The 24,202-nt window shown below is 34.5% G+C and overlaps 2 protein-coding genes across 5 annotated transcripts in view; one reads left to right on the top strand and one right to left on the bottom strand.

Annotated features, from left to right (window-relative positions):
- LOC143909592 (uncharacterized) overlaps positions 1 to 14,458 on the top strand; it is a 19,413-nt gene extending 4,955 nt beyond the window's left edge. The window contains exons 2-5 of the mRNA XM_077427648.1: positions 7,793 to 8,572; positions 10,270 to 10,442; positions 10,572 to 11,761; positions 12,559 to 14,458. Coding sequence (XP_077283774.1) covers positions 7,805 to 8,572; positions 10,270 to 10,442; positions 10,572 to 11,761; positions 12,559 to 13,946 — 3,519 coding nt within the window. The 5' untranslated portion in view covers positions 7,793 to 7,804 and the 3' untranslated portion in view covers positions 13,947 to 14,458. The remainder of the gene's footprint in view (positions 1 to 7,792; positions 8,573 to 10,269; positions 10,443 to 10,571; positions 11,762 to 12,558) is intronic.
- On the bottom strand, positions 3,509 to 24,202 carry Tip60 (Histone acetyltransferase Tip60). Of its 4 annotated transcripts, XR_013260350.1 has the most exons (13): positions 24,108 to 24,202; positions 21,526 to 21,652; positions 20,876 to 21,058; positions 20,639 to 20,805; positions 19,518 to 19,646; positions 19,039 to 19,197; positions 18,879 to 18,962; positions 18,482 to 18,806; positions 18,242 to 18,404; positions 18,055 to 18,163; positions 17,866 to 17,969; positions 16,342 to 16,404; positions 15,325 to 16,224 (listed from the first exon to the last, which is right to left on the bottom strand). XR_013260350.1 is itself a non-coding variant. In XM_077427650.1 (12 exons), coding segments are annotated over exons 1-12 (1,596 nt in total). In that variant the 5' UTR covers positions 24,153 to 24,202; the 3' UTR covers positions 3,509 to 4,014. The 4 variants fall into 4 exon arrangements, 3 of the variants coding, with proteins under 3 accessions (XP_077283776.1, XP_077283775.1, XP_077283777.1); XM_077427650.1 differs by lacking the exons at positions 15,325 to 16,224; positions 16,342 to 16,404 and adding an exon at positions 3,509 to 4,015; XM_077427649.1 differs by having other exon boundaries at positions 15,450 to 16,404.

The raw sequence follows: 24,202 nt of genomic DNA, 5'->3' as shown, positions 1-24,202 counted from the left end.
GATTATTCTTGTGGATTAATAACAAAAATTCGTTTATTTTATCGAGGTAATCCAGTTATCAATAGAATTTTTGAAGAATAGTCGAAATATGAATTCTCATATAAAGACAATTTAATATATTATCCCTATTAATTCAATTCAGATTCGTGTAAATACGAGTAATTAATAGTACCAGATGTTAACTTGCAATTTTGCCGATTTAAAATTCAGCACACTTCCAATTAACCCTTTTAAACGAAAACAAAAAATAGTGTGGCTAGAACACTATTCTAATAAATATTTGTCAACAGAAAATACTCAATATAAAATAGTATTAACAGTGAGAAAGAATCCCAAGTGAAAATACGTACTTTTGACTTTTGATTTGAACTGGACGACTACTTGGAGAGATTTGAAAGCTCAAAAGTACTACAAATAAAAGATAAAATACCCGACTATAGATTCCAATATTCATTTTGAACAGAAAATTGACAGATTTTGATACATCGACCGAACAACACCAACATATAGAAAAATCGCGCGATTTAAAAAACACATACATATACATATCTCCGAATCTCGAGCCAATCAACATTTTTTATTACCAGATTCGTGTTCACAGGGCATAGATCTATAAGAAAAGTCATATCTCGTCTCTGAACCAAAAAAAAGTTGTCATTTGTCGAACAGTGTAATTGGACATGTCTACATGTAATGGTTGGCTTTTGAATTTTAAATTCTCATTTGCTTCTGTAATTCATTACTACAAACATAGTAAACAATAACACTATTGTGGAGTATAAAAATATTCTAGTGTTAATTTTTAGGTAAAAACTAAATGGTCTACGACTTGGTGGTCATAGTTTTATATTTTTTATATTTTTATAGTATTGTACTATTGGCCTATTTATTATCTATAGACGCAGTGAACAAGAGCTTTGAATACAAAATATGGTATGTATTTTAATAAAATAAATAAACAAGTATGTACATATTATGTATTGAAATAAAACAAATCAATAGTATAATGTAAATATTTCGTGTTAAATATTGTAAATCAGATCCGTTGTTTCCTATTTCTTTTTGTCTGGGAGGTTTATATATACCTTATTTTGTATTTGGGCTTTTCCGTCCGTCCGTAATAAACATTATTTCCTGTTTTTTTTTTAACTATTCGGTTCTTTTGAGAGTATTATCTATATATACATATATAAAAATGAATATCTATGTGTCTGTCTGTGTGTCTCGAATAGGCTCCTAAACCACTGAACCGATTACGATGGAACTTTCACGATTATTTGTATGCATGTCCGGGAAGATTACTGTGAAAAAAAATCGCCCAAAAACGGGAACGGAAACGGGAAAAACGGGAATGAGTGTCATTGCAACCCAAATGGGAACGGGAACCAGAACAGAAACGGGAATTGCATGCGTTATCGTGGCATTGCAACGCATGCCGGGTTCAGCTAGTTTTTTATAAAATGAACATCCATGGTGGCAGCTAAATAATGTCTTCCTTACAAAAAAAAAAAGTATTTAATTAACAGTAATTTCATACAAAAATAGTCTCAATGAACGGGCATGGTACTAATATACCTTAAATATTCATTGCAGTTGTTTCTTTTCAAAATATGTGAGAACAATATCAATTTATTGACTGGTATTTGTTCTTTATTAGTCGAAGAAAAATGTTCATGCTCAAAGTACATATAAACGATAGCCAAAAAAAGCCCGCGTGGCGACCACTGGTCTACGTCTATATAATAGGCTAACTATTGTATTGAAAAAGAGCTTGAAATTAGCATACAACATATGTCATATGTAAATCCACTTCATATTTATAATTCCATTTTTAAATATACTTAAATGGATGTATGATACATAAATTAAAAAAAAAAAAAAACATTTATTTAAATAAAAATTTTACTTTTGTTTTGTATACTATGTATTTAATTCAAATAAAAAAACGCATACACATGAAAATTCGTAATAACTAGACATGTTATTTAGACATCATGTTAATCAAACTGGCATCATTCGATTTGTATATATTTATACAAAGAGCCACACATTTATAAAATCAATCACTAGATATAATCAACAATGTCATTCACCATCATTTTGACACCAGCACGTAAATCTAGCAACAATTTTATACACATTAACATTCAATCGCTTCGCACAATCTACAATCTTCTTTATAATGGACAAACAATTACAGCCTGTATTGTGTGCACGACTTTCTGCCATTTTATCGTTTATTTTTATATTATCCATAGTATTGCGTGGGAAATCGGTGTTTGTAGATACATAAATAGAACTGGAGATAAAAGTTTCGCAATATCGCGAGTCGAAAATACCAGCTACCGTCATAGGGGGTGATACGGACCCCCTGCGATTTGATTTCTTGGAAAATTATAACTAGCGAACCATTAGTGGGGGCGTGTCCGACGGTTTGTTTCAGACTTTCGCAATGCCCTTGACATTCTTTTCAGACAGATTGTTCCATGTGATTCACAAAGCTGGGCGTGAAAAGATTCCCGAAAGAATGGCGCACCAAAGGTCGACCGGACGAGCGCAATTAAATTTGTGATATAATTTTGCGCAACTGTCAAGTTGATTAATGATTTTCGCGTTCTTTCAATTTAAATAGTGTGCGCAATGTTTATATGTACGTAATTTTGGCACTTTTTATTGAAAGTGTTGTGTAATTTACTATACGTACGTTTACTTCCGAGATGGAAATGTGCGTCATGTCGACCGTGAAAGGAACTCGCAACTATATACATATAATTCGGAATAAGAATAATAAGAAGTTGCCTCATTCGGGAAATATTGAGCAATAATATTGAAAATGTCCCCAAGGGAATTTCCCTATCGATATACTTCGATTGGTTCGACTTCTTTCGTCAGTTTTCCGCTTACGTTCGACAGTCATAAAAAAGTATTCACAGAAACAATCTTTCAAGTTCTTTTTTTTATGTGTCCAATGATAAGTGGTATTCGAAGGATGTGAATATCCGTTAGGCAAATGTTTAGATTGTCCCAATTTTTTGGCAAAAAATTCTTCTATGACCGGAGACGGATGTCTATAATTAGTATTACTATTATCTATCAATCTAACCGTGCTTCCAAAATAAAAGTGACACTATCGATGATATTTTAATGTACATATGTACATAACCAACATCGAAGATCAATTGTTAGCATGTACTGCTTTCAATTGTGTGCTCATGGGCTCTATCCTTAGTGTGTGCTGCTGGAGTATGTCTTGAGGAATTAACAATTATCAGCAGTGGCAGATCAAGTAAATGGGGGGGGGGGGGGTCTCAAGCGTATTTGAAATTTCAGGCTACTTCAGTAAAAAAAATGCTATCATCGTTTTTTAACATGCTTTTCAGTTTAGTGTATGGCTTTACATGAGGATTTTAGAAAACCATTTTTTTTATTAATTTACTATATATGTATACTTGAAACATTAACAGTTTTTGGAATAAAATAGGTACTATTTTAAAATACTATGTAAAATAGGTATTAATTTCATTTATTATTGGCTTACGAACGTATTGTGGCAATGACAATAATTTGTAAGTTGTAAATGTAGTTAGTAAAGGCCCATTTTGCGCACTTAGGGCAAAAACACACACTGGTGCACGTGGCACGTGGTTTTTTTTTAAGATACTTTTAAAATGGAACGCCCAATACGCGTCATCCCAAAATGACCCTTTGGGGTGTTTTCGGTAAAATTGTATCTTTGTATTTATTCTTGCTTGACAGTGATCGATAGCGGTGTATCTCATATTTGAAGAAATGTAAGAGACCACACATAGCGGGAAGCCAAGCACACGATGTGCCGTTAATCGCTGTGTGTTTTCGCCCTTATTCTCATTGTATGTATGTATGATAAACCGCCACTGCATATTAGATGTTACATTTGAAAGTGGCCGAAGTTCAATTTTCAGTTCCAAAAACACTATTTCTGTTTGACTTATTTCCCAAATTGTTATCACTTATTTTAATTCAATATGTCCAGAATCTGGAAAATACAAAATATACGCATTAGAGGCCACCAGTATATTTAAATAATGTTACATTACATATATTGCGATATATTTCTTGAAATGAAGAAAAGTAAACTTAAAAGTGGCTCACATGTGTATTTTTTGACATTTGTATAATCCAAATCTATAGTTTTCAAATCAGAAATTCAAAATTTGGAATACTATCTCGCGGTATTAATTATGGACTATGAAATTTTTTGAAAACCTGCCATTTTTTAACACTTTTTTCTCTCTATCAGGGCAATTAAACAAAGTTTACTACATAAATTTGAATGTTTATCTGTTCGCTATGCAAATGGACAGTATTTAATTTAGAGCAACAAAATTTTACGTCTTTTGCAATTTGCTTTTGCATTCTACAAAATTTTTTTTTTTCAAAGTTTATTTTTAATGCTATTCGTGTTATATTTACATTTATACAATACAATATATAATAATATAAAATACACAGTGACGAGATCCTTTTTGTTGAAGAGAAGATCGATTGAAAAGTTTCATTACATGTACATAAGTATGTATGAGATTTTTCTTTGTATTTTGTAAACAATCTTTTATACGCATGATCGGTTGAAGTACATGTAAATACTAGGAATAAATACTAAAGATATTTGTTCAATTCTATATGTTCAAATACTCGAGATCTAAAATAAATTATTTATTATAAATGTCATGAAAAGAATTTTCCCGACGGAATGCAGTCGCTTTAAACACAAACACCATTTAAAAGTGACGGTCATATTATTTTTATACCTAATTTAGCGAGGTATTGCGAAAAGCGTACAAATTTTAGAAGGCAAATAAAATTCCGGCGAACGGTGAACGTTTCGATGAAAGGTCCGAATGCCACCAGTTTAACGCCACGACATTTGGCATGCGCTATGCCGTCGAAGGTGAATTTGAAACGAAATCAAATTTTAAAAGATCGCATTAAAAGGTAATTAAGCCGAGTTTACTTACAGTTTCGCCACGTTAGAAATTGGTTTGATGTGTTGAATATTTATAATTTGCCGCCATTCATGTTTTCTAATTGACGATGAAAGTGACGTTTCAATTATAAATGTACATATTAAATGCAAAAATAGAGTAAAAAATCAATCATTAACATTTTTTTTCATTTTTATACGCGTTTATGAATAGGGCAGCGATCGTTAAAGTGTTAAATTATGCAGTTTTAATTTTTACACTGGTTTTTATCTGTAATCCGATCACGTTACAAGAATCGACATTGGAATTTTCATTTGCAATTTTTTTCACGGTATATTTTTTCCGTTGTAAATCTTCCGTTTTAGCCCCATACTCGTTGCGATTTATCGCCATAAGAGTTGACAAGGCCTACCATTGACCATGTAAGGGCGAAATCGAACCGAACGACAAATTGCTCGTACGTCATCGATTGAGACGTCATGACACATTGGACGATGTAAACCATCAATCAGAATGCTAGTCAACACACTTTGTATGATATGTATCAAATAAAAAATACTTACATATGTAAACAAAGACGATTACTTACGCGCGAAAGAAAATCTATCAATAGTGTTTTCTTTTTGTCTTATTTATACGAGGTTTAATGGATTGGGTAAAGTTATCCTGCAAAAGCTCAACCTTGGCTTTTGATCGATTATCGTCTCATCGAGGTTTTGAAAATGTTTTTCCTTCAACTAGAAGTGGTATTTTGTAGATTAAGTTAATATGACACTGCCTTTTAATGTCATTCCAATCTTGTAAATATGTACGAACGTACATAAATATGTACATATATACGTATTAAAGTCCGTTTATATCATCCAGCACTGCACGAAAAAGACAAATTTTATTCATACTATACAGCACCACCCGTTTGCGACACGTTTATACTTGTTTTGGACGAGTGAAAGGGAAAATCGGCTTATATATTATATATGTCACAGTGAAATTATATTTCAATTGAAAATATTTTCACTAACGTTTCAGTGAAATCATAACCAGTTACATTTTCAGGGTTGGTTTTATTCATTTAAGATTAGATTTTTAGGGTTGGTATTATTTAAGGGTTAGGATAGGTTAGGTTAAGTAAGGGTTGGCTCTATTCATTTAAGATTGGGTTTTTAGGGTTAAATTTATAGAGTTAAACGTTGTAAATTCATTGTTTGATACATTTTCACTGCTTGAATTGGTGAAAATATATTTTCATTTGAAATATGCTTTCACTGTAACATATACACTACAAAGCGCGACTATACGGTTAATTGACAACTCGTTCACAGAATTTCCGTTAACCGAGGACGCGCTCCAGGCCACCTCTTTCAAAGACCGTCCGTTCACCGATATCTTCGTTCACAAATATAAAATAAGTCGTTCGCGGAGCTCGAATAATTTTTTTCGGCTTTTCCCATAATTAAATTATAACATCGTTTACGATTCGCAGACGCAATTCTTGAAAAAAGCAATTTTAAAGGTAACCATTAACATATCCCGTTCTATGGTTATTGTTGAAAATTATGCTTTTTAAATAATTATTTGATAACGAGTCCATAAAATTATGATGCGTTTAGGTGCATCAAAAATTAGCTGTAAAAATATAGAAATTTTCGTCACATTAAAATCTATATGATAGTTTTATTAAATGGTAAAAGATGAGGACGAATACTGACCCTTCGCTCCCGGCATTTCGTATACGGCCATCTCTCTCACCAGCCCTTCGTTCACCGATATCTCCGTTCCCAAATATAAAATAAGTCATTCATGGAGCTCGAATTTTTTTCGGTTTTTCCCATAGTTAAATTATTACATCGTTTACGATTCGCAGAGGCAATTCTCGAAAAAAAAAAAAAAAAAAAAAAAAAAAAAAAAAAAAATAGCTTTTTAAAGCAATTTTAAAGGTAACCACACTAACATCTCCCGTTCTATGGTTATTGTTGAAAATTATGCTTTTTAAATAATTATTTAATAACGAGTCCATAATGTTATGATGCGTTTAGATACATATGTATATCAAAAATTAGCCGTAAGAATGAAAAAATATGGATATTTTCGTCACATTAAAATATAATATGTGTGGGTAGCTCTCGATGGATGGAGTTTTGGGATGCTAGATGTTCCGAGATTTTAGTGCCATTTGCGTGATCTCTTTGTGCGGAATAATCACCGAACTGTCGGTAGCATGATACATTCCAGATATTAGTTAAAGGAGTGCAGGATAATTTCACTCTACAGCCATTAATCGATGATATTACCGTCATTAAAAACTTACTCTTTCGATGTTTTTTCATCGATCAAGTGGAGAACAAGATCTTTTCTAAGAATATTATTTATTGCTAACTTAATTTACAATCAATTTTATTCAACCAAAATTTGCCGCCTGTATGAATTTCCTTACCAGCCTATGCCTTCGGGATGTCACTGCATGTACTGCTGTATCATATAATAGATCGTGTCGGTTTCTACAGTTTCGATACGCCACGAATTTATTACGGAACATATGAATGTGTCCATATATAATGTATTAAATAATATTTTTCGTACTACTGTTTACGTGCAGTTGCTGTATTGAGCTGTAATGGTATAAATGAACCTTTATATGTAGGTGATTTAAATGTTTGTTTTCCATCTGTCTGGATATACGAATTGCGCTCTTTTTTTTAAGTATGAAAGAGTATCGACGGACGACATAGCCTTTTATAAAACAAACGTAATCTAAGCTAAAGAAGATGAATGAATAGTAAGTTATACTGTTGTTCATCTAGTCTGTAACTTGTGTGTTTTACTTGCAGATCGCTTCAGACATGGGTTCGACAATTCAACTGGCAAGTCTGATCATTTTGGCATTCATGGTAAATCCTCTACACAGTAACCAATGTCCAATAGGATTCAATCTGGCAGAAATAGAAAATCTAGGCTCTGTTTGTGTGAGAGCATACGACAATGCGACCTACTTCGAAAGACATAGCATGTGTAGTGGAAATATGATTCCGTTGAAGTTTTACGACATGCCGGAATTTTCCAAGTACCTGGCGCATGAAGAGTTCTGGGTGGACTATGTGAGGAGCTATGAAGACGGGCCATTCATCAATTGGCGAATAGGAGACGCGAAAATGGGTGATCCGGAGCACTGGATCCAGAACGATGGCTATGGTCCAGGTTCGGCACTCTGTGCCGTCGTCAATATGAGGACCAAGTTGTTCAAATACGTCACATGTGAGGAGAGACACTCTATGTTCTGCGTCATACCCACCTACGAAAACTCGTATTCGATAGATTGGAGGTGTCCCGAGCAGTACATGTCTTTCAATGCTCCAATTCCTGCTTGTTTGACGGCTCCGAGTGGTGTCGCTGTTACTTCCAGACGGGCCCTTTTGAGGGCTACCGTAGTGCAGGCTGAATCGATTTGCAAAAGAAACGAGGGCAGTTTACTTCATAGGGGTTACATTTACAGTAATCATCCTGAGTATTCGAGTTTTGCTGAAAGTTCGTGGGAGTTGCCTCTTGGTATAAATCGCACGGATGACACGTTCAGCTGGAAAGACTATCCTGATTATCCGGAGGGTGTGGAAGTGAGTAATCAAATGTTTGTTTGGAAGTCAATTTGAGTGCTGACATAAAGCAATTATATTTACATAGGTTGAATTGGACAAAAATTATATACATAAGTACAATAGCTTACTGGAGGCTCCCACATGAACTAGTCTTTCAAAATAGTTTCCGTCATATTAAAACAAACACACGAACAAATACAAAGAGTGTTGTACCAAGGGGGACATTTATTATAGGAATTTTAGTATAAAAGCTTAGATTAGAATTTGAGCATTAAAAATAAGAGATAATACATACATTTAAGAAATAAAGTCTGATTTGTGAAAGTTCAATAGGAGGTTATGTCTTGGCAAAAATGGCACTCGTATGAAATGCGAATTGTAATTTATTATGCTGAAATTCTCTCGTCTATCTTCATAACAATGGCAGTAGATATGTATGTGTCATTGTTACAGGTCAATTTTCTCCAGCAAATAAGTATGTATACATTTGAGAATGTGGAACTTCAGGGACGTTATTTAATTTTTTTTTCGGGGGGTGGGACTTTGGAAGAAGTTGGTTTTTTGGAAGAAGCTTCTGATCGACAAGTTTAAACTTGTTGCAGTTTATGCTGGCCTAAGCTTTAAATGACGAATAATCGTGTTGGCAGTGTACAATTGTTTATTTCGGCAGCCGGGGAGGAAGTGAATGCTTGACGGCGAAATACTGGCCAACCGATGGTTTTACGGTCAGTACCTCGGGGTCGCAACAGTATTTCAAATGGCATGTATACTCCTGGCCTACACAAATCTAGAGGGGGTAAACATGCCCCCCAAACGACGTCCCTGGCTTGCTTTACATAAATGTTCTACAGTGGGAATTTATCTAATTACCTGCTAAAGGTATTTTATATACACGGAAGGCTTAACAGACAAATCGCGTTGCGCTTTCTTTCCTTACAGAGAATCATAGACATCTATGGACACATTTGACAAACATTTTACATATCAGAAAATTCGAGATGCCATAAACTCGAATTTTGTGAGAGATCGCCAATTTGTTGGAACCGTTTCAATGAAATCTGATAAGAAATGATCGACCTGGAGTTACATATCCAAGGTCTGGCCAGCACCACCACGCCAGGGAATGAACCCGTGACCGACCACTCAGTTGAAAGGATTACACGCAACCACTGAGCTATACATACATACTTCAATCAGGATTTAGCAATTTTGAAAGAAGTATAATTATAGTTTGGTGATCAAAGAGCAAGAAAAGTGAAAATTTATTATCATTAAGTTATTGGGTCGGCCTGAATAAAGAAAATACAAACAACGTTTAGTATAATATATTGTGTACGGTTCGGTGATTATTGCGCACAAAGCGCTCGCCCAAAAGTCACTAAAATCTCTATAACGGAACTTCTGACAGCCGAAAAGTTCATCATACTAACGAGAACTCGAGTGCGAAATATTCCATATTCGCGATTTTCATGGTAAAAATTGTCTTTTGGGCGATCGTAATAATCCAATTACCATTGTGTACATATGTACATATATCATATACCAGATAAATAATATTTTTTATGACGCGCTGTTGGAAATCAGTCATGTGGTTAAATTATACATTGATAGATAGATAGATGATATTCACGAATAATATTTGATTTTTCATGTTTTAGTTGATATATCTTAAAGCTTATCTCATAAAATATCCAAAAATTGATTTTTTGTTTTAGATTGTGAAGTCGGAGTTAAATTTCAATTCATATGAAGACTTCAATTCTTCCAAAACGGTAGTATCTTTATTGGATTCGAAGTGGACAATGAGGGAGCCAGGACAAATTTTCCACAACGTAATGTGTGAATACTTTGTCCAAGTTAACAGATTGAATTTAGAAATTATGGATCAGTAAGTATTAATTCCAAATTCATTTTATAAAAAAATTAGGAACATTCAAATGAGTGTATACTATTTTAAATACAATACATAGCATAAGTTACATGAGATTTTAGTTTATAAATTACAATTTATTTACAGTGATGGAGAGTTGATTCTGAAAATCGATCAATACATTATAGAAGAATTGTGGGAACAAATACTGTGTTTCACTGATTCTGAATACTATTATCCGACTAGAGTGACCCTAAAAAATTTGTCACCAACAAATTATTCCATGATGGCTATTGAAGACGGTTACTATTGGTGTCTAATGAACAATACAAAAGAATATGTATCAGAAACATCTCAAAAACAGTTATACATAGGGCCCAAAACTGAACTTTATAATAGATATGCTGTCATGATTTGTTTTAAAAACTCATTCAACATTGATGACATAAATATAAAAGATATAGAAAATTATATTAACGATTATTTGAATAAAGAAAAGACTGCGTACAAAAGCGATGGAAATTCTTCACTAGACCAGGAGCATAAATATGTAACAAACACCAAAATTAAAAGAATCTACAACAACAAACAAATGTTATTGCACATGAATTTGCACTCCCAAGATAGTTTAACATTTGAAAATATATTTTTTCCTCAACAGATTGTATTTAATGATACTTATATGTATGAGATTATTTACATACGGAGTGTATTGTTCTGTAACGGCGATGAAATAAAAAATTTGGGAAAGAAACTGTATACATCTAAGACGTTTCCGTTCGGTACTATCATCGGAAAAGAGGAATGTATAAGCAGAGAGTGCGTTGGAGATTTCAACGTAGGTTTTCATTGGAGTACCATAATCAAGGATAGTGCAGAGTGTGCTAACTTGGAAGAATTAACCGAAACTGAGTCTTATCCTTCGTGTGGCAGCACAATGGACGATACAACAATAGAAATGACAACACCGCTACCAATTACTGTTAGAACTACCACTCCAAAGCCAGATGAGCAGGTGTCTAATGTCGAGAATGAGTTACAGTCGTTGGCTAACACCAGTTCTGTGACTACAGAGCAAGTTTCCGATTTGACCAATCATATAAATGACATTTTGAATCTCGGCGAAGATGTTACGATTCCGAAGAATATACTGATTAATTTGGATATTATCGTTAGTAAGATGGAACTGCCTGCAAATGAATGCCAGGCCAAAATAGTCAAACCTAACATTGCTATTGTAGTCGGCGACAGGAGTAACTCTAATCCGATGCTTGGTATTCAAGTGGAAGCAATGGATGAATATGGCTTCAACAAGGATACTATTCATATTTTAAAAGGTGAGTCAAATTTGTGAGGAGCTCTTTCTGCATATATTATACTTATTGTTTTTTTTTAATCTATTACTCAAAAAAAAAAGCTTCACAATACAATTTATTTACATATGTAGATTGTCTTGAGAAAGTAAACGTTTTTTTTATTTACAAGCCTCATATTAGTTTGCTTTCGATTTTTATATCTAGCATTTGATCTCAAAAAATGTTTAAGCTTAAGAAAAATTTAATCAACAGTTTTGTTGAGCTTTTCTCGGTATACATATAGGTATTTAATAATTAATTATATTTTTAAATTGAATATTTATTAACGCTATCTATTGATTTCCATTAAAATATGAAATGTCTACATAATATAGAATTTCGAAAGAGACTAAAGGTATGTAAGTTTTGGTTCGCAGAATCCGCGACGTTAAATTTAATAAAAAACAAATGAATGTTCAAATAAATTCAATAAAATGTTACTGTTAGATTAGCCATGTTTAAGCGGTTTATATTACAAATACCGAGCGAAGCCGGGTAAAACCACTAGTTTTATATAAAATTCATATATGAATACAAATTTATCATATGTCGATATACTGTATTAAAAATACATTAGAATATTTATACGGATAGTATGTATGTTCTTAAAAATAATTCGAAGTTATGTAACTTTACCGACAGATGGCACTAAAAAATTTGGTTTATATCTTTGCTTAATTTTTAATAATAATGATCAATCTCTAATTACATACATACTTACTTATCCATGCTCAAAAATAATTAATTATTGAATGAATGTATCAATTTTGTTATTACAGATGCATCTTCACTGCCTAGCGAAACAAATAACGAAATCGTCGTCAAAATTCCGCAATCATTGGGTGAAAATTCAAAAGAGAGACTTTCCTTCATTCTGTTTAAAAACGACAATGCCTTCTCGGTGAACAATTCCAAAAACAACCAAAAAGTAAACAGCAAAGTCATCAGCATATCCCTGGGCAATACAACTACATTTGCACCCAATCAGTTTGTGGAAATCCACATGAAACCTCACGAAGGTAATGCTCAAAAGAACGAGACAAAGCTGTGTGCATTTTGGGACTACACCATGGGACCCAACGGAAATTGGTCTACACAAGGATGCAAATTGTTGTCGAAGAAAAAAAACGGACTAGACACGTGTCGTTGTAATCATTTGACACACTTTGCACAAATTCTCAGACCCAATAAGCATTTTGACGAAACCCACTATACGATATTGTCGATCATATCCTACGCTGGGTGCGTCATATCCTTGCTCGGCTTGCTAGTGATCGGTCTAACCGGTATGATATTCAAAAGCTGGAGGAGTGATTTCAGTAACAAGATATGGATGCATCTTTCAGCAGCGATAGCATTGTTGATCATCTCATTCTTGATAGTTTCTTTCGTCGATGTTAGCGATAACAGAGCTATATGCTTGGCTACTGGAATCACAATGCATTACTCAGTTTTGAGTTCGTTTTCATGGATGCTGATTTCCGCAGTGCTGTCGTACCAACGGCTAGTCAGAGTATTCTCGACAGCTTCATCTCATAAGCTTTTAAAAGCTTGCACTTGCGGATGGTTAGTTCCACTGTGTCCCATTATTATTCTATGCTCTATAAATAGTGATATTTACGGCACGACTGAACCTATGGGAAAAATGAATAAACAGTTTTGTTATCCTGAAGGTTTAGGATTCTGGCTCACTGTAATCCTTCCCGTCATAATAATAGTGGCTGCTAACACGATACTATTTTGTATTATAATCTATTCAGTCTTCATGAGCTCGAAGATACAACGTCACGGTGACTCCAGACAGTTGTATCGGAGTCTTACCGTAAGTTTCTTACTATTCTTCTTGTTCGGTCTGACATGGGTCTTTGGACTGTTGGCTGAGAATTTGGTGATGACGTATTTGTTCTGCATTACGTCCACACTGCAAGGGTTTGTCTTGTTTATTTTCTTCGTCATCGGCAACAAGAAGACGAGGGAGCTATGGTGTGTGTGCTTGCATTTGAAAGAGAGGAGGAAGATGCCCGTGTCTTCGATGTCGAGAACGACAAGTCGGGGCATTAGCAGCAGTGGTAAAATTGTTTCTTTGAAAAACGACGACTATAGAAACAACACTATGCCGAAATTTTTGAGCGGCAAATTCGAGGACAGCGACTCGAGGTTTTCATGAGACGTGCCTGCCGTAAACAGTGCGGTGTAATTCAAGTGATAAGCATTGCTTTAAAGGGCAATATTATCCTCTTTAAGCTTCCCGATCTATCGTCAGGTCTAAGTTGTCGAGATAGGACTCGTTTAAGTGTCTTTGACTGAGAATAACTTAACGTGGGAACACTTTCGAGTGCTTTCCTTAAAAACTTTATATACATTGAAGTGCAGGAAGTGTATATGCAGTTGTTACAAAATAAACAGGTGAATCTCACTATGTAAGTGCAACTCTAGTAGGATATATTCCATGAATTTAGGTTATGTCGAATCGGTAAAAATACTATTATATGTATGTAGCGATGCATTACAAAGTATAGTTTAGACTGATTCTTGTATATAATAAAAATAATGATGTCTAAGCGCTAGTCATGTATTTTTTAAGTCTATCTTGTAAACATATTTAAAATATGAAATAAGATGTATGTATAATATACAGTAAATGTCTTTATTATTGTGACTGTAATAAAGAGGTAAATGAAACAAATGAAATTTATTTATATATAATATTTATTCATATTTTATATATATATATATATATATATATATATATATATATATATATATATATATATATATATATGTATATACATATGTATATAATGTAATTAGATATCTGACTTTTCAGATCAGAATTGGAACATTATGCCAAACGTTTGTTCTTTCCTTAGGAAACGGAAGAACGGATTAATCAACTATGGCCGTATTTAACTTACGAGTTCAACGTGAACTAAACAATCTCTCTAGCATTTTGTTTTGTATTTAAAAAAATTTCACTAAACAGACACCGTTTCCAGTTTTGAGATATATGTACATATATGTACGTCACAAAACGCGCGAAAAAGAATCTAGCTAAATATATATATTGTACAGTATGTGTACACACGCATAATGGCCTATTCAATCTATCCAGCACTGAAAGGCAACAGTCCGGCACGGAAAAGACTACTTCTATTCATACTATACAACAGCGCACGTTCAGACAAGTTCAATATTGTCACAATATGACGTTTCCGAAAATATTTTTCGTTAGTATGCGTGCACTCGCTACTATAACGTCACATGGCCTAAGAAAAACGGATTTTGTCCGATACATTGCAGTGACATGTACTGTTGTATAATTTGAATAGATTTTGTCGGCTGTTGCTGTTACATCTACGCGACATACACATTACGGAACATATGAATGTGCCCATATAGAATGTACCAAAGAATACTTTTCGTACTGCTGTTTAAGAGCAAGACGTGTGCATCAAGTACACATTTACGTTAATTTACACCATACTTCTAAACAAAGCAAATACTTCACAACACACAGAGTAAGAACAATTATAAAAATCAAAAATGGGCGAGAGAAAAATTTAATTTACAACTGAAATAATTTAATTTAATCTTTGCGTACAAACTAACGAAAGAGGATTTACACTTATAGAAACATTTGATTAGTCCGCTGAATAAATAATAATATATTAAATATAAACAGGCGTACATTAACTTCATCATACTATACATAATTTATATATACATTTAACATTTGATTTACACATTTGATATTAAAATAATATGTATATCAACGGTACAAACTACAGATGCGAACGCACCCGGTCGAGGAAAGTAATGTTTTTAGAACGACAGTTGATTTATATGTACATATATTTAAATCCTCCGACCTATTAAACGAGTTATATAAAGAACAGTTAGCCTTACAGCGAACTAAAATTACATTGTTAAATTAAATTATTTACATTGCTTAATATTATAATAAGCGTATTATTTTAATACGAAAGATTATAGTAATTACAGTAGACAAATGTACTAACACTTACCCATATACAAGAGTGGCACGTTTCTAAGTCCGACCTATGCCGATTGTGAATCGTTCGATCTACGTCAGTCTTATTTTATTTTGGGTGAAAATGAAGAACTTCCAAGAATAGCAAAGAATAAAGGTTTGACGGGATATAGAATATTTTCAATAGAAATACATTACTATGGGCATAGATCAGTTTTAGAAATTACGCCACAAATTATACATACATATACAGACATAAAGGAGAATTCATGACTAAATTTGATGGGAGATGATATGAAATAAATATAAAAAAAAAAAAAATTAAAATAAGAATTGGATAAGCATCAGAAAATCACAGCCTTTGAAATACATTGAATAAATCAAAATAATCTAAATTCAGGTACGCCACACTACTGTCAAATTTACACATTTATTCCGTTCAGCTCCGTATCACCTGTATACAAACGTTCACATTAACGATTATATTTAACAATTAGCATTTCATATCGGTGTTGAGCGATCGAGATCGACCGATCGTCGAAAACCATCGCATTCTCATCGATATTCATACCTAATGATAACTTGGCATTAGTATGTGGGCGTCGTGTGACAGAAATGTATAATCCACATAAATCTAAAATGTATAACATCCACATCATATATCAATAGTTTACACACGACGCTAAAATGTTCTAGACCAGCAGCTCCAACCAGTTTATACCGACGAACAAACATCCAGCTATTGATTGATTCATAAAAAAACCGTCCTTTTTAAGATACAGTATATATCACAGTCCATGTGTTCACTTCGGTTCGTTCACGAGCATACTAGTTTGTTCATACACAAGCTATTGATCTTAGTTTGAGTGCTAACAGTCAAAAGCTATCGTCAAATAGACTCACCAGCTGTGGTATAAAACTTTTGGCTGTCAGAATCTTTGAGATGTCAAAACGTCAAGTATTTAAAAGGGAAATCCTATGGAAGGCGCATTATAACGTGGTTATAATTCCCGTTTCCGTTAATATAAAAAATATTGCAACCCAAGGTAAGCATACATACATTACATACAAGAATAGGACAAACGATTGACGGTACTTATTGGTTATAGGGGCGCATCCGAGTATCGAATATACACATTTACACTAAAAACATGAATAGCCTCTAGGTTTTGCAAGCAGTACTTGACCAATGATTGAAGTTAAATCGAAAATACATATATACCAGGAAGGCCAACCAGTTAAACCCTAACGCACCTTCCTGTCCAATGATAAAATCGATTAACAATTTTACAGAGCATTATAGAGACATCTATGGATAAATATGACAACAATTTTGTAAATAAGTAATTTTGAGATGTTGACAACTCGAATTTTGCAAGAGATAAGACAAGGTTACCAATTTGTTGGAACTGTTTCAATGAAATCAAATAAGTTGACAAATTCTGATAGGAAACGATCGACCTGGAGTCATATATCCAAGGTCTGGTCAGCAGCATTGGGCCAGGGATTGAACCCATGACCATACAGTTGAAAGCATTACACACTAACCACTGATTTATGCTGCTGGTTATATATAAGATCCAATGGAAGAGATTCTCTCTGCATGAATGCAATATTGGCCTCCATCAGAAAATATGTGAAATTCATACACATAATACAATGATTTGGGAAATGCGTTTTTGATTTTTATCGAGGTAACTGGTTGCGCATTGTCATTTTACTAAAACTGTTTGCGGCACCTTAATGAAACCATCTTAAACTTAAAGAGACCATCAATGAAACTGCGCCCGTATAACTAATAAGTACCCGATTGAGAATACTTTAACTAATGCCTAATAGTTTGCATGAACAAACTAGTTCGTTCGTCAATTTGTTCTTTTGTGTACATTACAACTGATCAGATTAGTTCGTGTATGAACAAATTAGAATGAAATGTACACCTTGACTGTGGCATATATGCAAAATTATGATTCAGGTCTTTCGAATGCTAGTGTTAAGCTCGCAAATCAGTTTGGCAATTGCTGTTCTAGATTGTTAATGTAATGATAAGAGTATCGGTCTAGCACCCTCATCCTACGCACGAAAAATATCTCACCATTTCGCTCTCTTCGACCAGTCTTTTGGTGTCCAATGAAGGCACTTTGGATCAATTCTAACAGTTCTCTTTTCCATTGCTTTTTTATGCGCTATGATTGTTTCCTACAACGTTTATTTGCTTGTAATGAAATAAAATTCACACTACGACTGAAAAACAACACACACACTATGCATTATGAACACGTACCTGATTAACTGCAATTATATATTGTCCTTTATAGTAATTGATTAAATTGAGATTTTGCAACGTTGATATTACGTCTTCTTTTTTAATACTCGTCATTTCGCAGATTTCACTATAAAACACACGTATAAATAAAAACTGTGCACTGTATATATGTTTAATAATAACGATTGTTAAAATAAAACCTCACTTTATGGTTATCAACGGTTTTTCATTTTCCACTACCGGTTTGATAGTAGTTAAAATGTCTAATATTGTTTGTGCCCAGTAACTTCTGTACGAAAGCAATCCAAGATCAGAAAGCGGTTTTTCCGGCGATCCCGTTTTGCCCTCAAATTTTGATAATTCATAACCTAAAAGACGGATAGATTATATCAACACATTCACAGACGTTTATTCGATAAATTTTATATTAATTTCTTGCACTTACTAAATTCAATTAAAAGTTTGCCATACCCCTTTCTCTGGTATGGTGGAAGTGTTAATATACAAGCTACGTTATAATCTTCGGTACTTTCCTTTTCTTTTGAAAAATAGCCGACTATGTGAAATCCTCTAGGATCGAATTCGGTCATAACATAAAACAGAAATGGATCGGTGTCATAGTAAAGCGTTTTATGGTCTAGAAAAAGTTTCGCCAGCAAACACAGATTCTGTGCATAGTTTTTGTTTTTTCTACCGTCTATTTCGAAGAACGATATGCTATTCTTTCGATAGATTTCGTTACCGGGAGGATGTCGCAGATTACATTTCGTCTAAAATCGACAATAAATAAATTCAACCGATCATATACAATAAAAATTGAATTAATCTTGATGTGTACTTACTAAGTGTCGTTCTAAACATTTTCTGCTTTTTCTATATTTTAAGCAAAATTCACATATATAAATACAGGGCAACAGTACTATTTCCTACAAAACAAACAACAGTAGTTAATTTCGTAAATATTCTCATTAAAAAAAATAAAAAAGGTGAAAAATAAAATACCTGAGGATACGGAGCAAAATACCAAGGTTTTATTCGATGACGTCCTAGTTCTATCATTTGAACATTTTTCATTCTTGTAATTACATCGTCGTGGCCGTGAGCAGTCATGCTACCAGATTGACGAGGTCTAGCCGGAACTTCGCCACCATCCATTGAATCCTAGCAATAAGTTTCAATATTACCAAACATTTAATTATTTATAGTTTTGGACCATTGCAGCATTATAGGAATAACTTAATGGGCCACAATGGTTTAAATAAAAAGAAAAAAAGCAGATAAATATGATAAAAATAATATACAGTAAGGAATGTCTTGCATCCACAGCCAGCACCAATATATAAGAACCAGCCGTAAATACAAAACATCCCTGTGAGGCCCAAATGGAAGAGAGAAGATCAAAATTCCACTCATACATCACATCCGATTAGGAAAATAATAATGAGCAAATAAAATAAGTTAAAATAATATCCTACGCTCACCGAGGTGGAAAATATCACATTCGGGCAGGGCACGGCATTAATTCTTGTGATTACATCGTCGTGGCCGTGAGCAGTCATGCTACCAGATTGACGAGGTCTAGCCGGAACTTCGCCACCATCCATAGAATCCTAGCAATAAGTTTCCAAATTACCAAACATTTATTTATTTATTATAGTTTTGGACCATTGCGACATCATAGGAATAACCTAATGGGCCACAATGGTTTAAATAAGAAAACAAGAAAAAAAAGCAGAAAAATATGATAAAAAATAATACACAGTAAGGAATGTCTTGCATCCACAGCCAGCACCAATATATAAGAACCAGCCGTAAATACAAAACATCCCTGCGAGGCCCAAATGGAAGAGAAAAGATAAAAATTCGATTTATACATTACATCTAACTATGAAAGTAATAATGAGCGCAGGCTAACAGACAGATAGGTTAAAATAATTCATAATAGCCTTCACTCATCTAGGTGGAAAAATATCACATTTGGACATGGCAGCAACGATTTCAAATAAGAATTCTGAAAGCTCTTGGGGAGCCATCCGATAAGAACTGCAAACAGGAGGTACAATGATGGTGTCTACCATGAACATAATTATTAGGGACATATAGTTCCAACAACTGTTCCTGCAACGACGGACATGAGGTATTACCACAGAGAAGCTGGAGAACAAAACGAATTTATAAAAAGTTACTCCGAAGATAAAGGGAATTATACCCAAGCATGCCCAAAAGGAAATACGATTTCCTATATAGGAAATAGTATTATTAGTATGAAATGCCCTTTGCACTATCTCAATCTCTAGAGAGTAATTTGCTTCATGCGGATTCCACACAATGGCATTATACTTAAGCTTGTTTCTCACAAGCGAGTTGAAAAGCAAGTGAGAAGACAAAAGGTTGGAGATTAGTCTTACATATCTCAAAGCAAATCCGAGTCGATGAAAGAAAAAGGCATCGACTGTCTTGATGTGGTTGTAAGAAGGTGAATTGAGGATCAAAAGTGATTTTAAATCAACCATAGATTCCAAGACAGATCCAATGGAATAACTGTGATGCACGCCCATAACTCATCCAACACGATAAATTTAACACAATCAACAAATACTACCTCGCTTTCTATTGCGGTGGCTTTCTTTTTCCTGCTCATTCTTTTATGTAAAGCAGCATCAAGAACGGCCCCTCCATTGACGAGTTCAGTAGCTGGGAGAGGACTCGTCGGACCTGAAGGTTGAACCGTTCGTTCGGACTCTGCAGGAGTAGCTACTTGCACAGTTCCTAATACAAGCAAATAATCATCAAATACAATCGATATACATTTTCATCAGGTCGTTGATGATTCAATTACCTATGACGGGCACGCTGGATACGGCGACGACGGTACCTCCAGCACCCGTACCGATAAGTTGTTTCTTTGGAGTACATGTTCCAGTACCTCCTGCCGTCGTAGTCCCGCCCGTCGGACGCGGAAACTGTACTTTTCGGGTATCGAGCCATGATTCGGTCACCCATTCGTCTAAGCGTTTGTTAACTGGAACGTTCATAATATGTATATAAATATCTAGGCTGTGGGGTTAGATTCTTATAACATTTTTTTAATAATGATTTGGTTCGAGATATAAGGATTGTATGTATGAAAATGGAAATGGTACCTGGAAATGGTATATACACAGAAAAAAATTTCAATGTGGTTCAATTTCATGATCGGAGTTGGAGAATGGTTGGAGTCATGGAATTCTCTGAACAGATGCATACTTTTTTAATTTTGAATTTTTAATTTATATTTTCTTCTTTAATTTTTTTGGGTAGCATATGAATGCTTGTTAAATAAAATTAAATGTATTTTTTTAATGTTATATGTATATGTATGTTTATATAAAATGTGTGTTATTTATGTATTACCTGACCAGTGTCATATTGGGGTAACCTGTGAAAACACTGGTATATGTGTGTTAAAATAAAATAAAATAAGGCTTATCTGAATTCTGAAATACTTACAATCAACGTAATGCACATAATAGCCTCTTTGACTACTTATGTCCTTAATACTGATGATTTCAGCGAGGGGCCAGTCGGAGCCGCCATGCATTCGCACTGGCAGTCGACATCCTTCAACAAGTGACGCCTATAAAATAGAGTGGATCAATTTTTTAGTTAAAAGTACACATTTTTATTCATAAAATACAATATAAACTGTAAAAGGGAAATTAGAACATTACATCTATTTATGGTTTGAAATATCATGATGTATAAAAGGCGTTAAAAATGGAAAAACAAAGATTTAGATCGATTTATGGACAACCTTCTGTTCAAAAATATGAATATTTTTCACTTAAAAAAGTTTTATATTTTTTTTGGGCACTTGTTTAGTAGCGAGGCTCAAGCTTCAGGTACAATAATAATAAAAACTTTTTTTTATTCCAGACGATAGGGATAAAATAGTGCAATCCCCATCGTCTATATAAATAATATGGGTCTACGTGACGAGCCAAAATGTTAAATTACAGAAAACACAAATATCGGAAGGCAAATATCGAAAATCGAAAGATCTTAAGTCGAAAGATCAAAAAAAAAAGGGTGCATGGTAAACGGTACATACTCACGTAATTTGCGTGGGCTGGGTACAACAGGAACAAGAGGAACAGGCTTTTCCTCCCGTATTCTGAGCGCGCACATTAATATGGGAGGAAGAGCCTGTTCCTCTTGTATCCTGCTCGCGCAAATTAAGTGAGTATGTACCGTTTACCATGCACCTTTTTTTTTGATCTTTGCGTTTTCTGTAATTTAACAGTTACATAAATACATGTCTCAAAACTTCAATACAATTTTTTAATATTAAATAATAATGGCATCCATGAACCAGGACCTTATGTACTCATATCTGGCGAACGAAGCTTCAGAAGCTGACCTATCTTCATTTCCGCTATAGGGTAGGAATAAATTTGAAAACTATACGTTACTACGCCCAGGGCAGACGAGAGGGGGGAAGCCGGGGTAAAGTTCCAGGGTCCTGACTACTCAAGGGCCCCTTTTTTGGAAATCAAACTTTCTTATTCAATTATTTAAAGAAATAGCAACTAACATAATTATTTATCTAATACTTCTGAAATTTTTCGCATATTGAAAATATATCTAAAAGATTTTATTTTTAGTTTGTCATAGAGCCCAGAATTATTTTTTCTAAACTTGACGTTAGAGCATATGCGAAACGTAATGCGTGAGCCCAACTAAGATACAAGTACCATTTTTATTATAAAATCCAAATTTTCATACCAATACCGCATCAATATTGGATAAAAGCCTAGAATAGCGAGGCCTGGCATTTGACGTAAGATCCCTATATTGAGTAATTCTCCGCAATTACACATTGGTGGAGGTGAGAAATGAATTTCTAATAAAAACAAATTCTTGCATGTTGTAAATAATCTGCGACTTGTGCCGAATTGATGTTTCAGCTTCTGTTTCGCTCGCATCCACAATGGAATATGAATGCATTCGTTTGTGATCCACCAAGACAACTTTGTGGATCCAAATGAATTACATATTCAACGTTTTGTGCGTGTAAATGCCAGGGGACGCTATTCTTGGTGTTTACCCAATGTTTTATTTATTTTTATTTTTTAATTTATACCAGAAAGGTCTAACAGGAAACCCCAATGCGCCCTCCTGGCCAGAAACATATTATTATACAAAGTAAATACATATTAATTAACATCCACAAAGACATTTTTGGTCAATCTGTAAATTTTCAGCATTTTATACAAAGCTCGAATTTTTCAAGAAAATGGGTAATGTTGCCAAAGTTTTGGAACAGTTTCAATTAAAATAAGATAAATAGGAAACGATCGACCCGGAGTCACAAATCCAAGGTCTGGCCAACAGAAACCAGTGGGATCTGAACCTGTGACCACTTTGTTCAAAGCATTATATGCTAACCACTAGCATTTTCACCTGGTTTTATTGTCTTCAATACTGCCTTTTAAGAATACCGAAGGCTTGAGACATTCTAATGACGCTAGAATGAATTTATACACACATAGCTTCAGAAGCGACAATATTGCACACGGTTTGTCATACATTTAATGATTAACCATTTATTTCCAGTCAAGTAAACAAACAAGTATATACTTGCGAATTAATGGAGAGTGTTGTTAATTAATGTAATCGACGAATTGAATGTAAAAAATGACTGTTTACGAACTGAAAAATCTCTATTAGTTTTAAACAAATGCGAAGTAGTTCGTAAACTGACCGCTAGATGGCCGAAATAGTGTTTGTTGATATTTGTAGGTTATGCTCGATGTTATGAATTGCACTAGATTGGTCGGTAAATATCGAGTGAGCGGGTCAAAAGGCAGGTGAAGTATCGCGCGACGTCAGCTCGACATCGCAGTGTTCCGAAGCGTAGCGATAGCGAGATATATACGAGACATAGCGTTTGCGGATGACAGTTGCGGCGGACTTGCAGGTTATGTTCGGGCGGCAAACGCGCGGCCGGCCGGGGCGCGCTTGCGGGGGGCGGCGGGGGCGGGGGCGCGGGCGAAGGGTGGGGTGGGGTGGGGGGATTCCATTCAACTCACCGCAGAGTCGCAGATGGCCGCGGCCTCGTCGTCATTCTCACTCATGACGGGGCGGCGAGCGGCGCGGCCCGCCCGCTGCTAGCCCAGAAACAACT

Source organism: Arctopsyche grandis, chromosome 3, assembly GCF_051622035.1.
Source record: "Arctopsyche grandis isolate Sample6627 chromosome 3, ASM5162203v2, whole genome shotgun sequence".
Classification (NCBI taxonomy): Eukaryota; Metazoa; Arthropoda; class Insecta; order Trichoptera; family Hydropsychidae; genus Arctopsyche; species Arctopsyche grandis.
The sequence above is the reverse complement of the archived record's forward strand: the minus strand, read 5'-3'. Positions and strand labels throughout refer to the sequence as shown.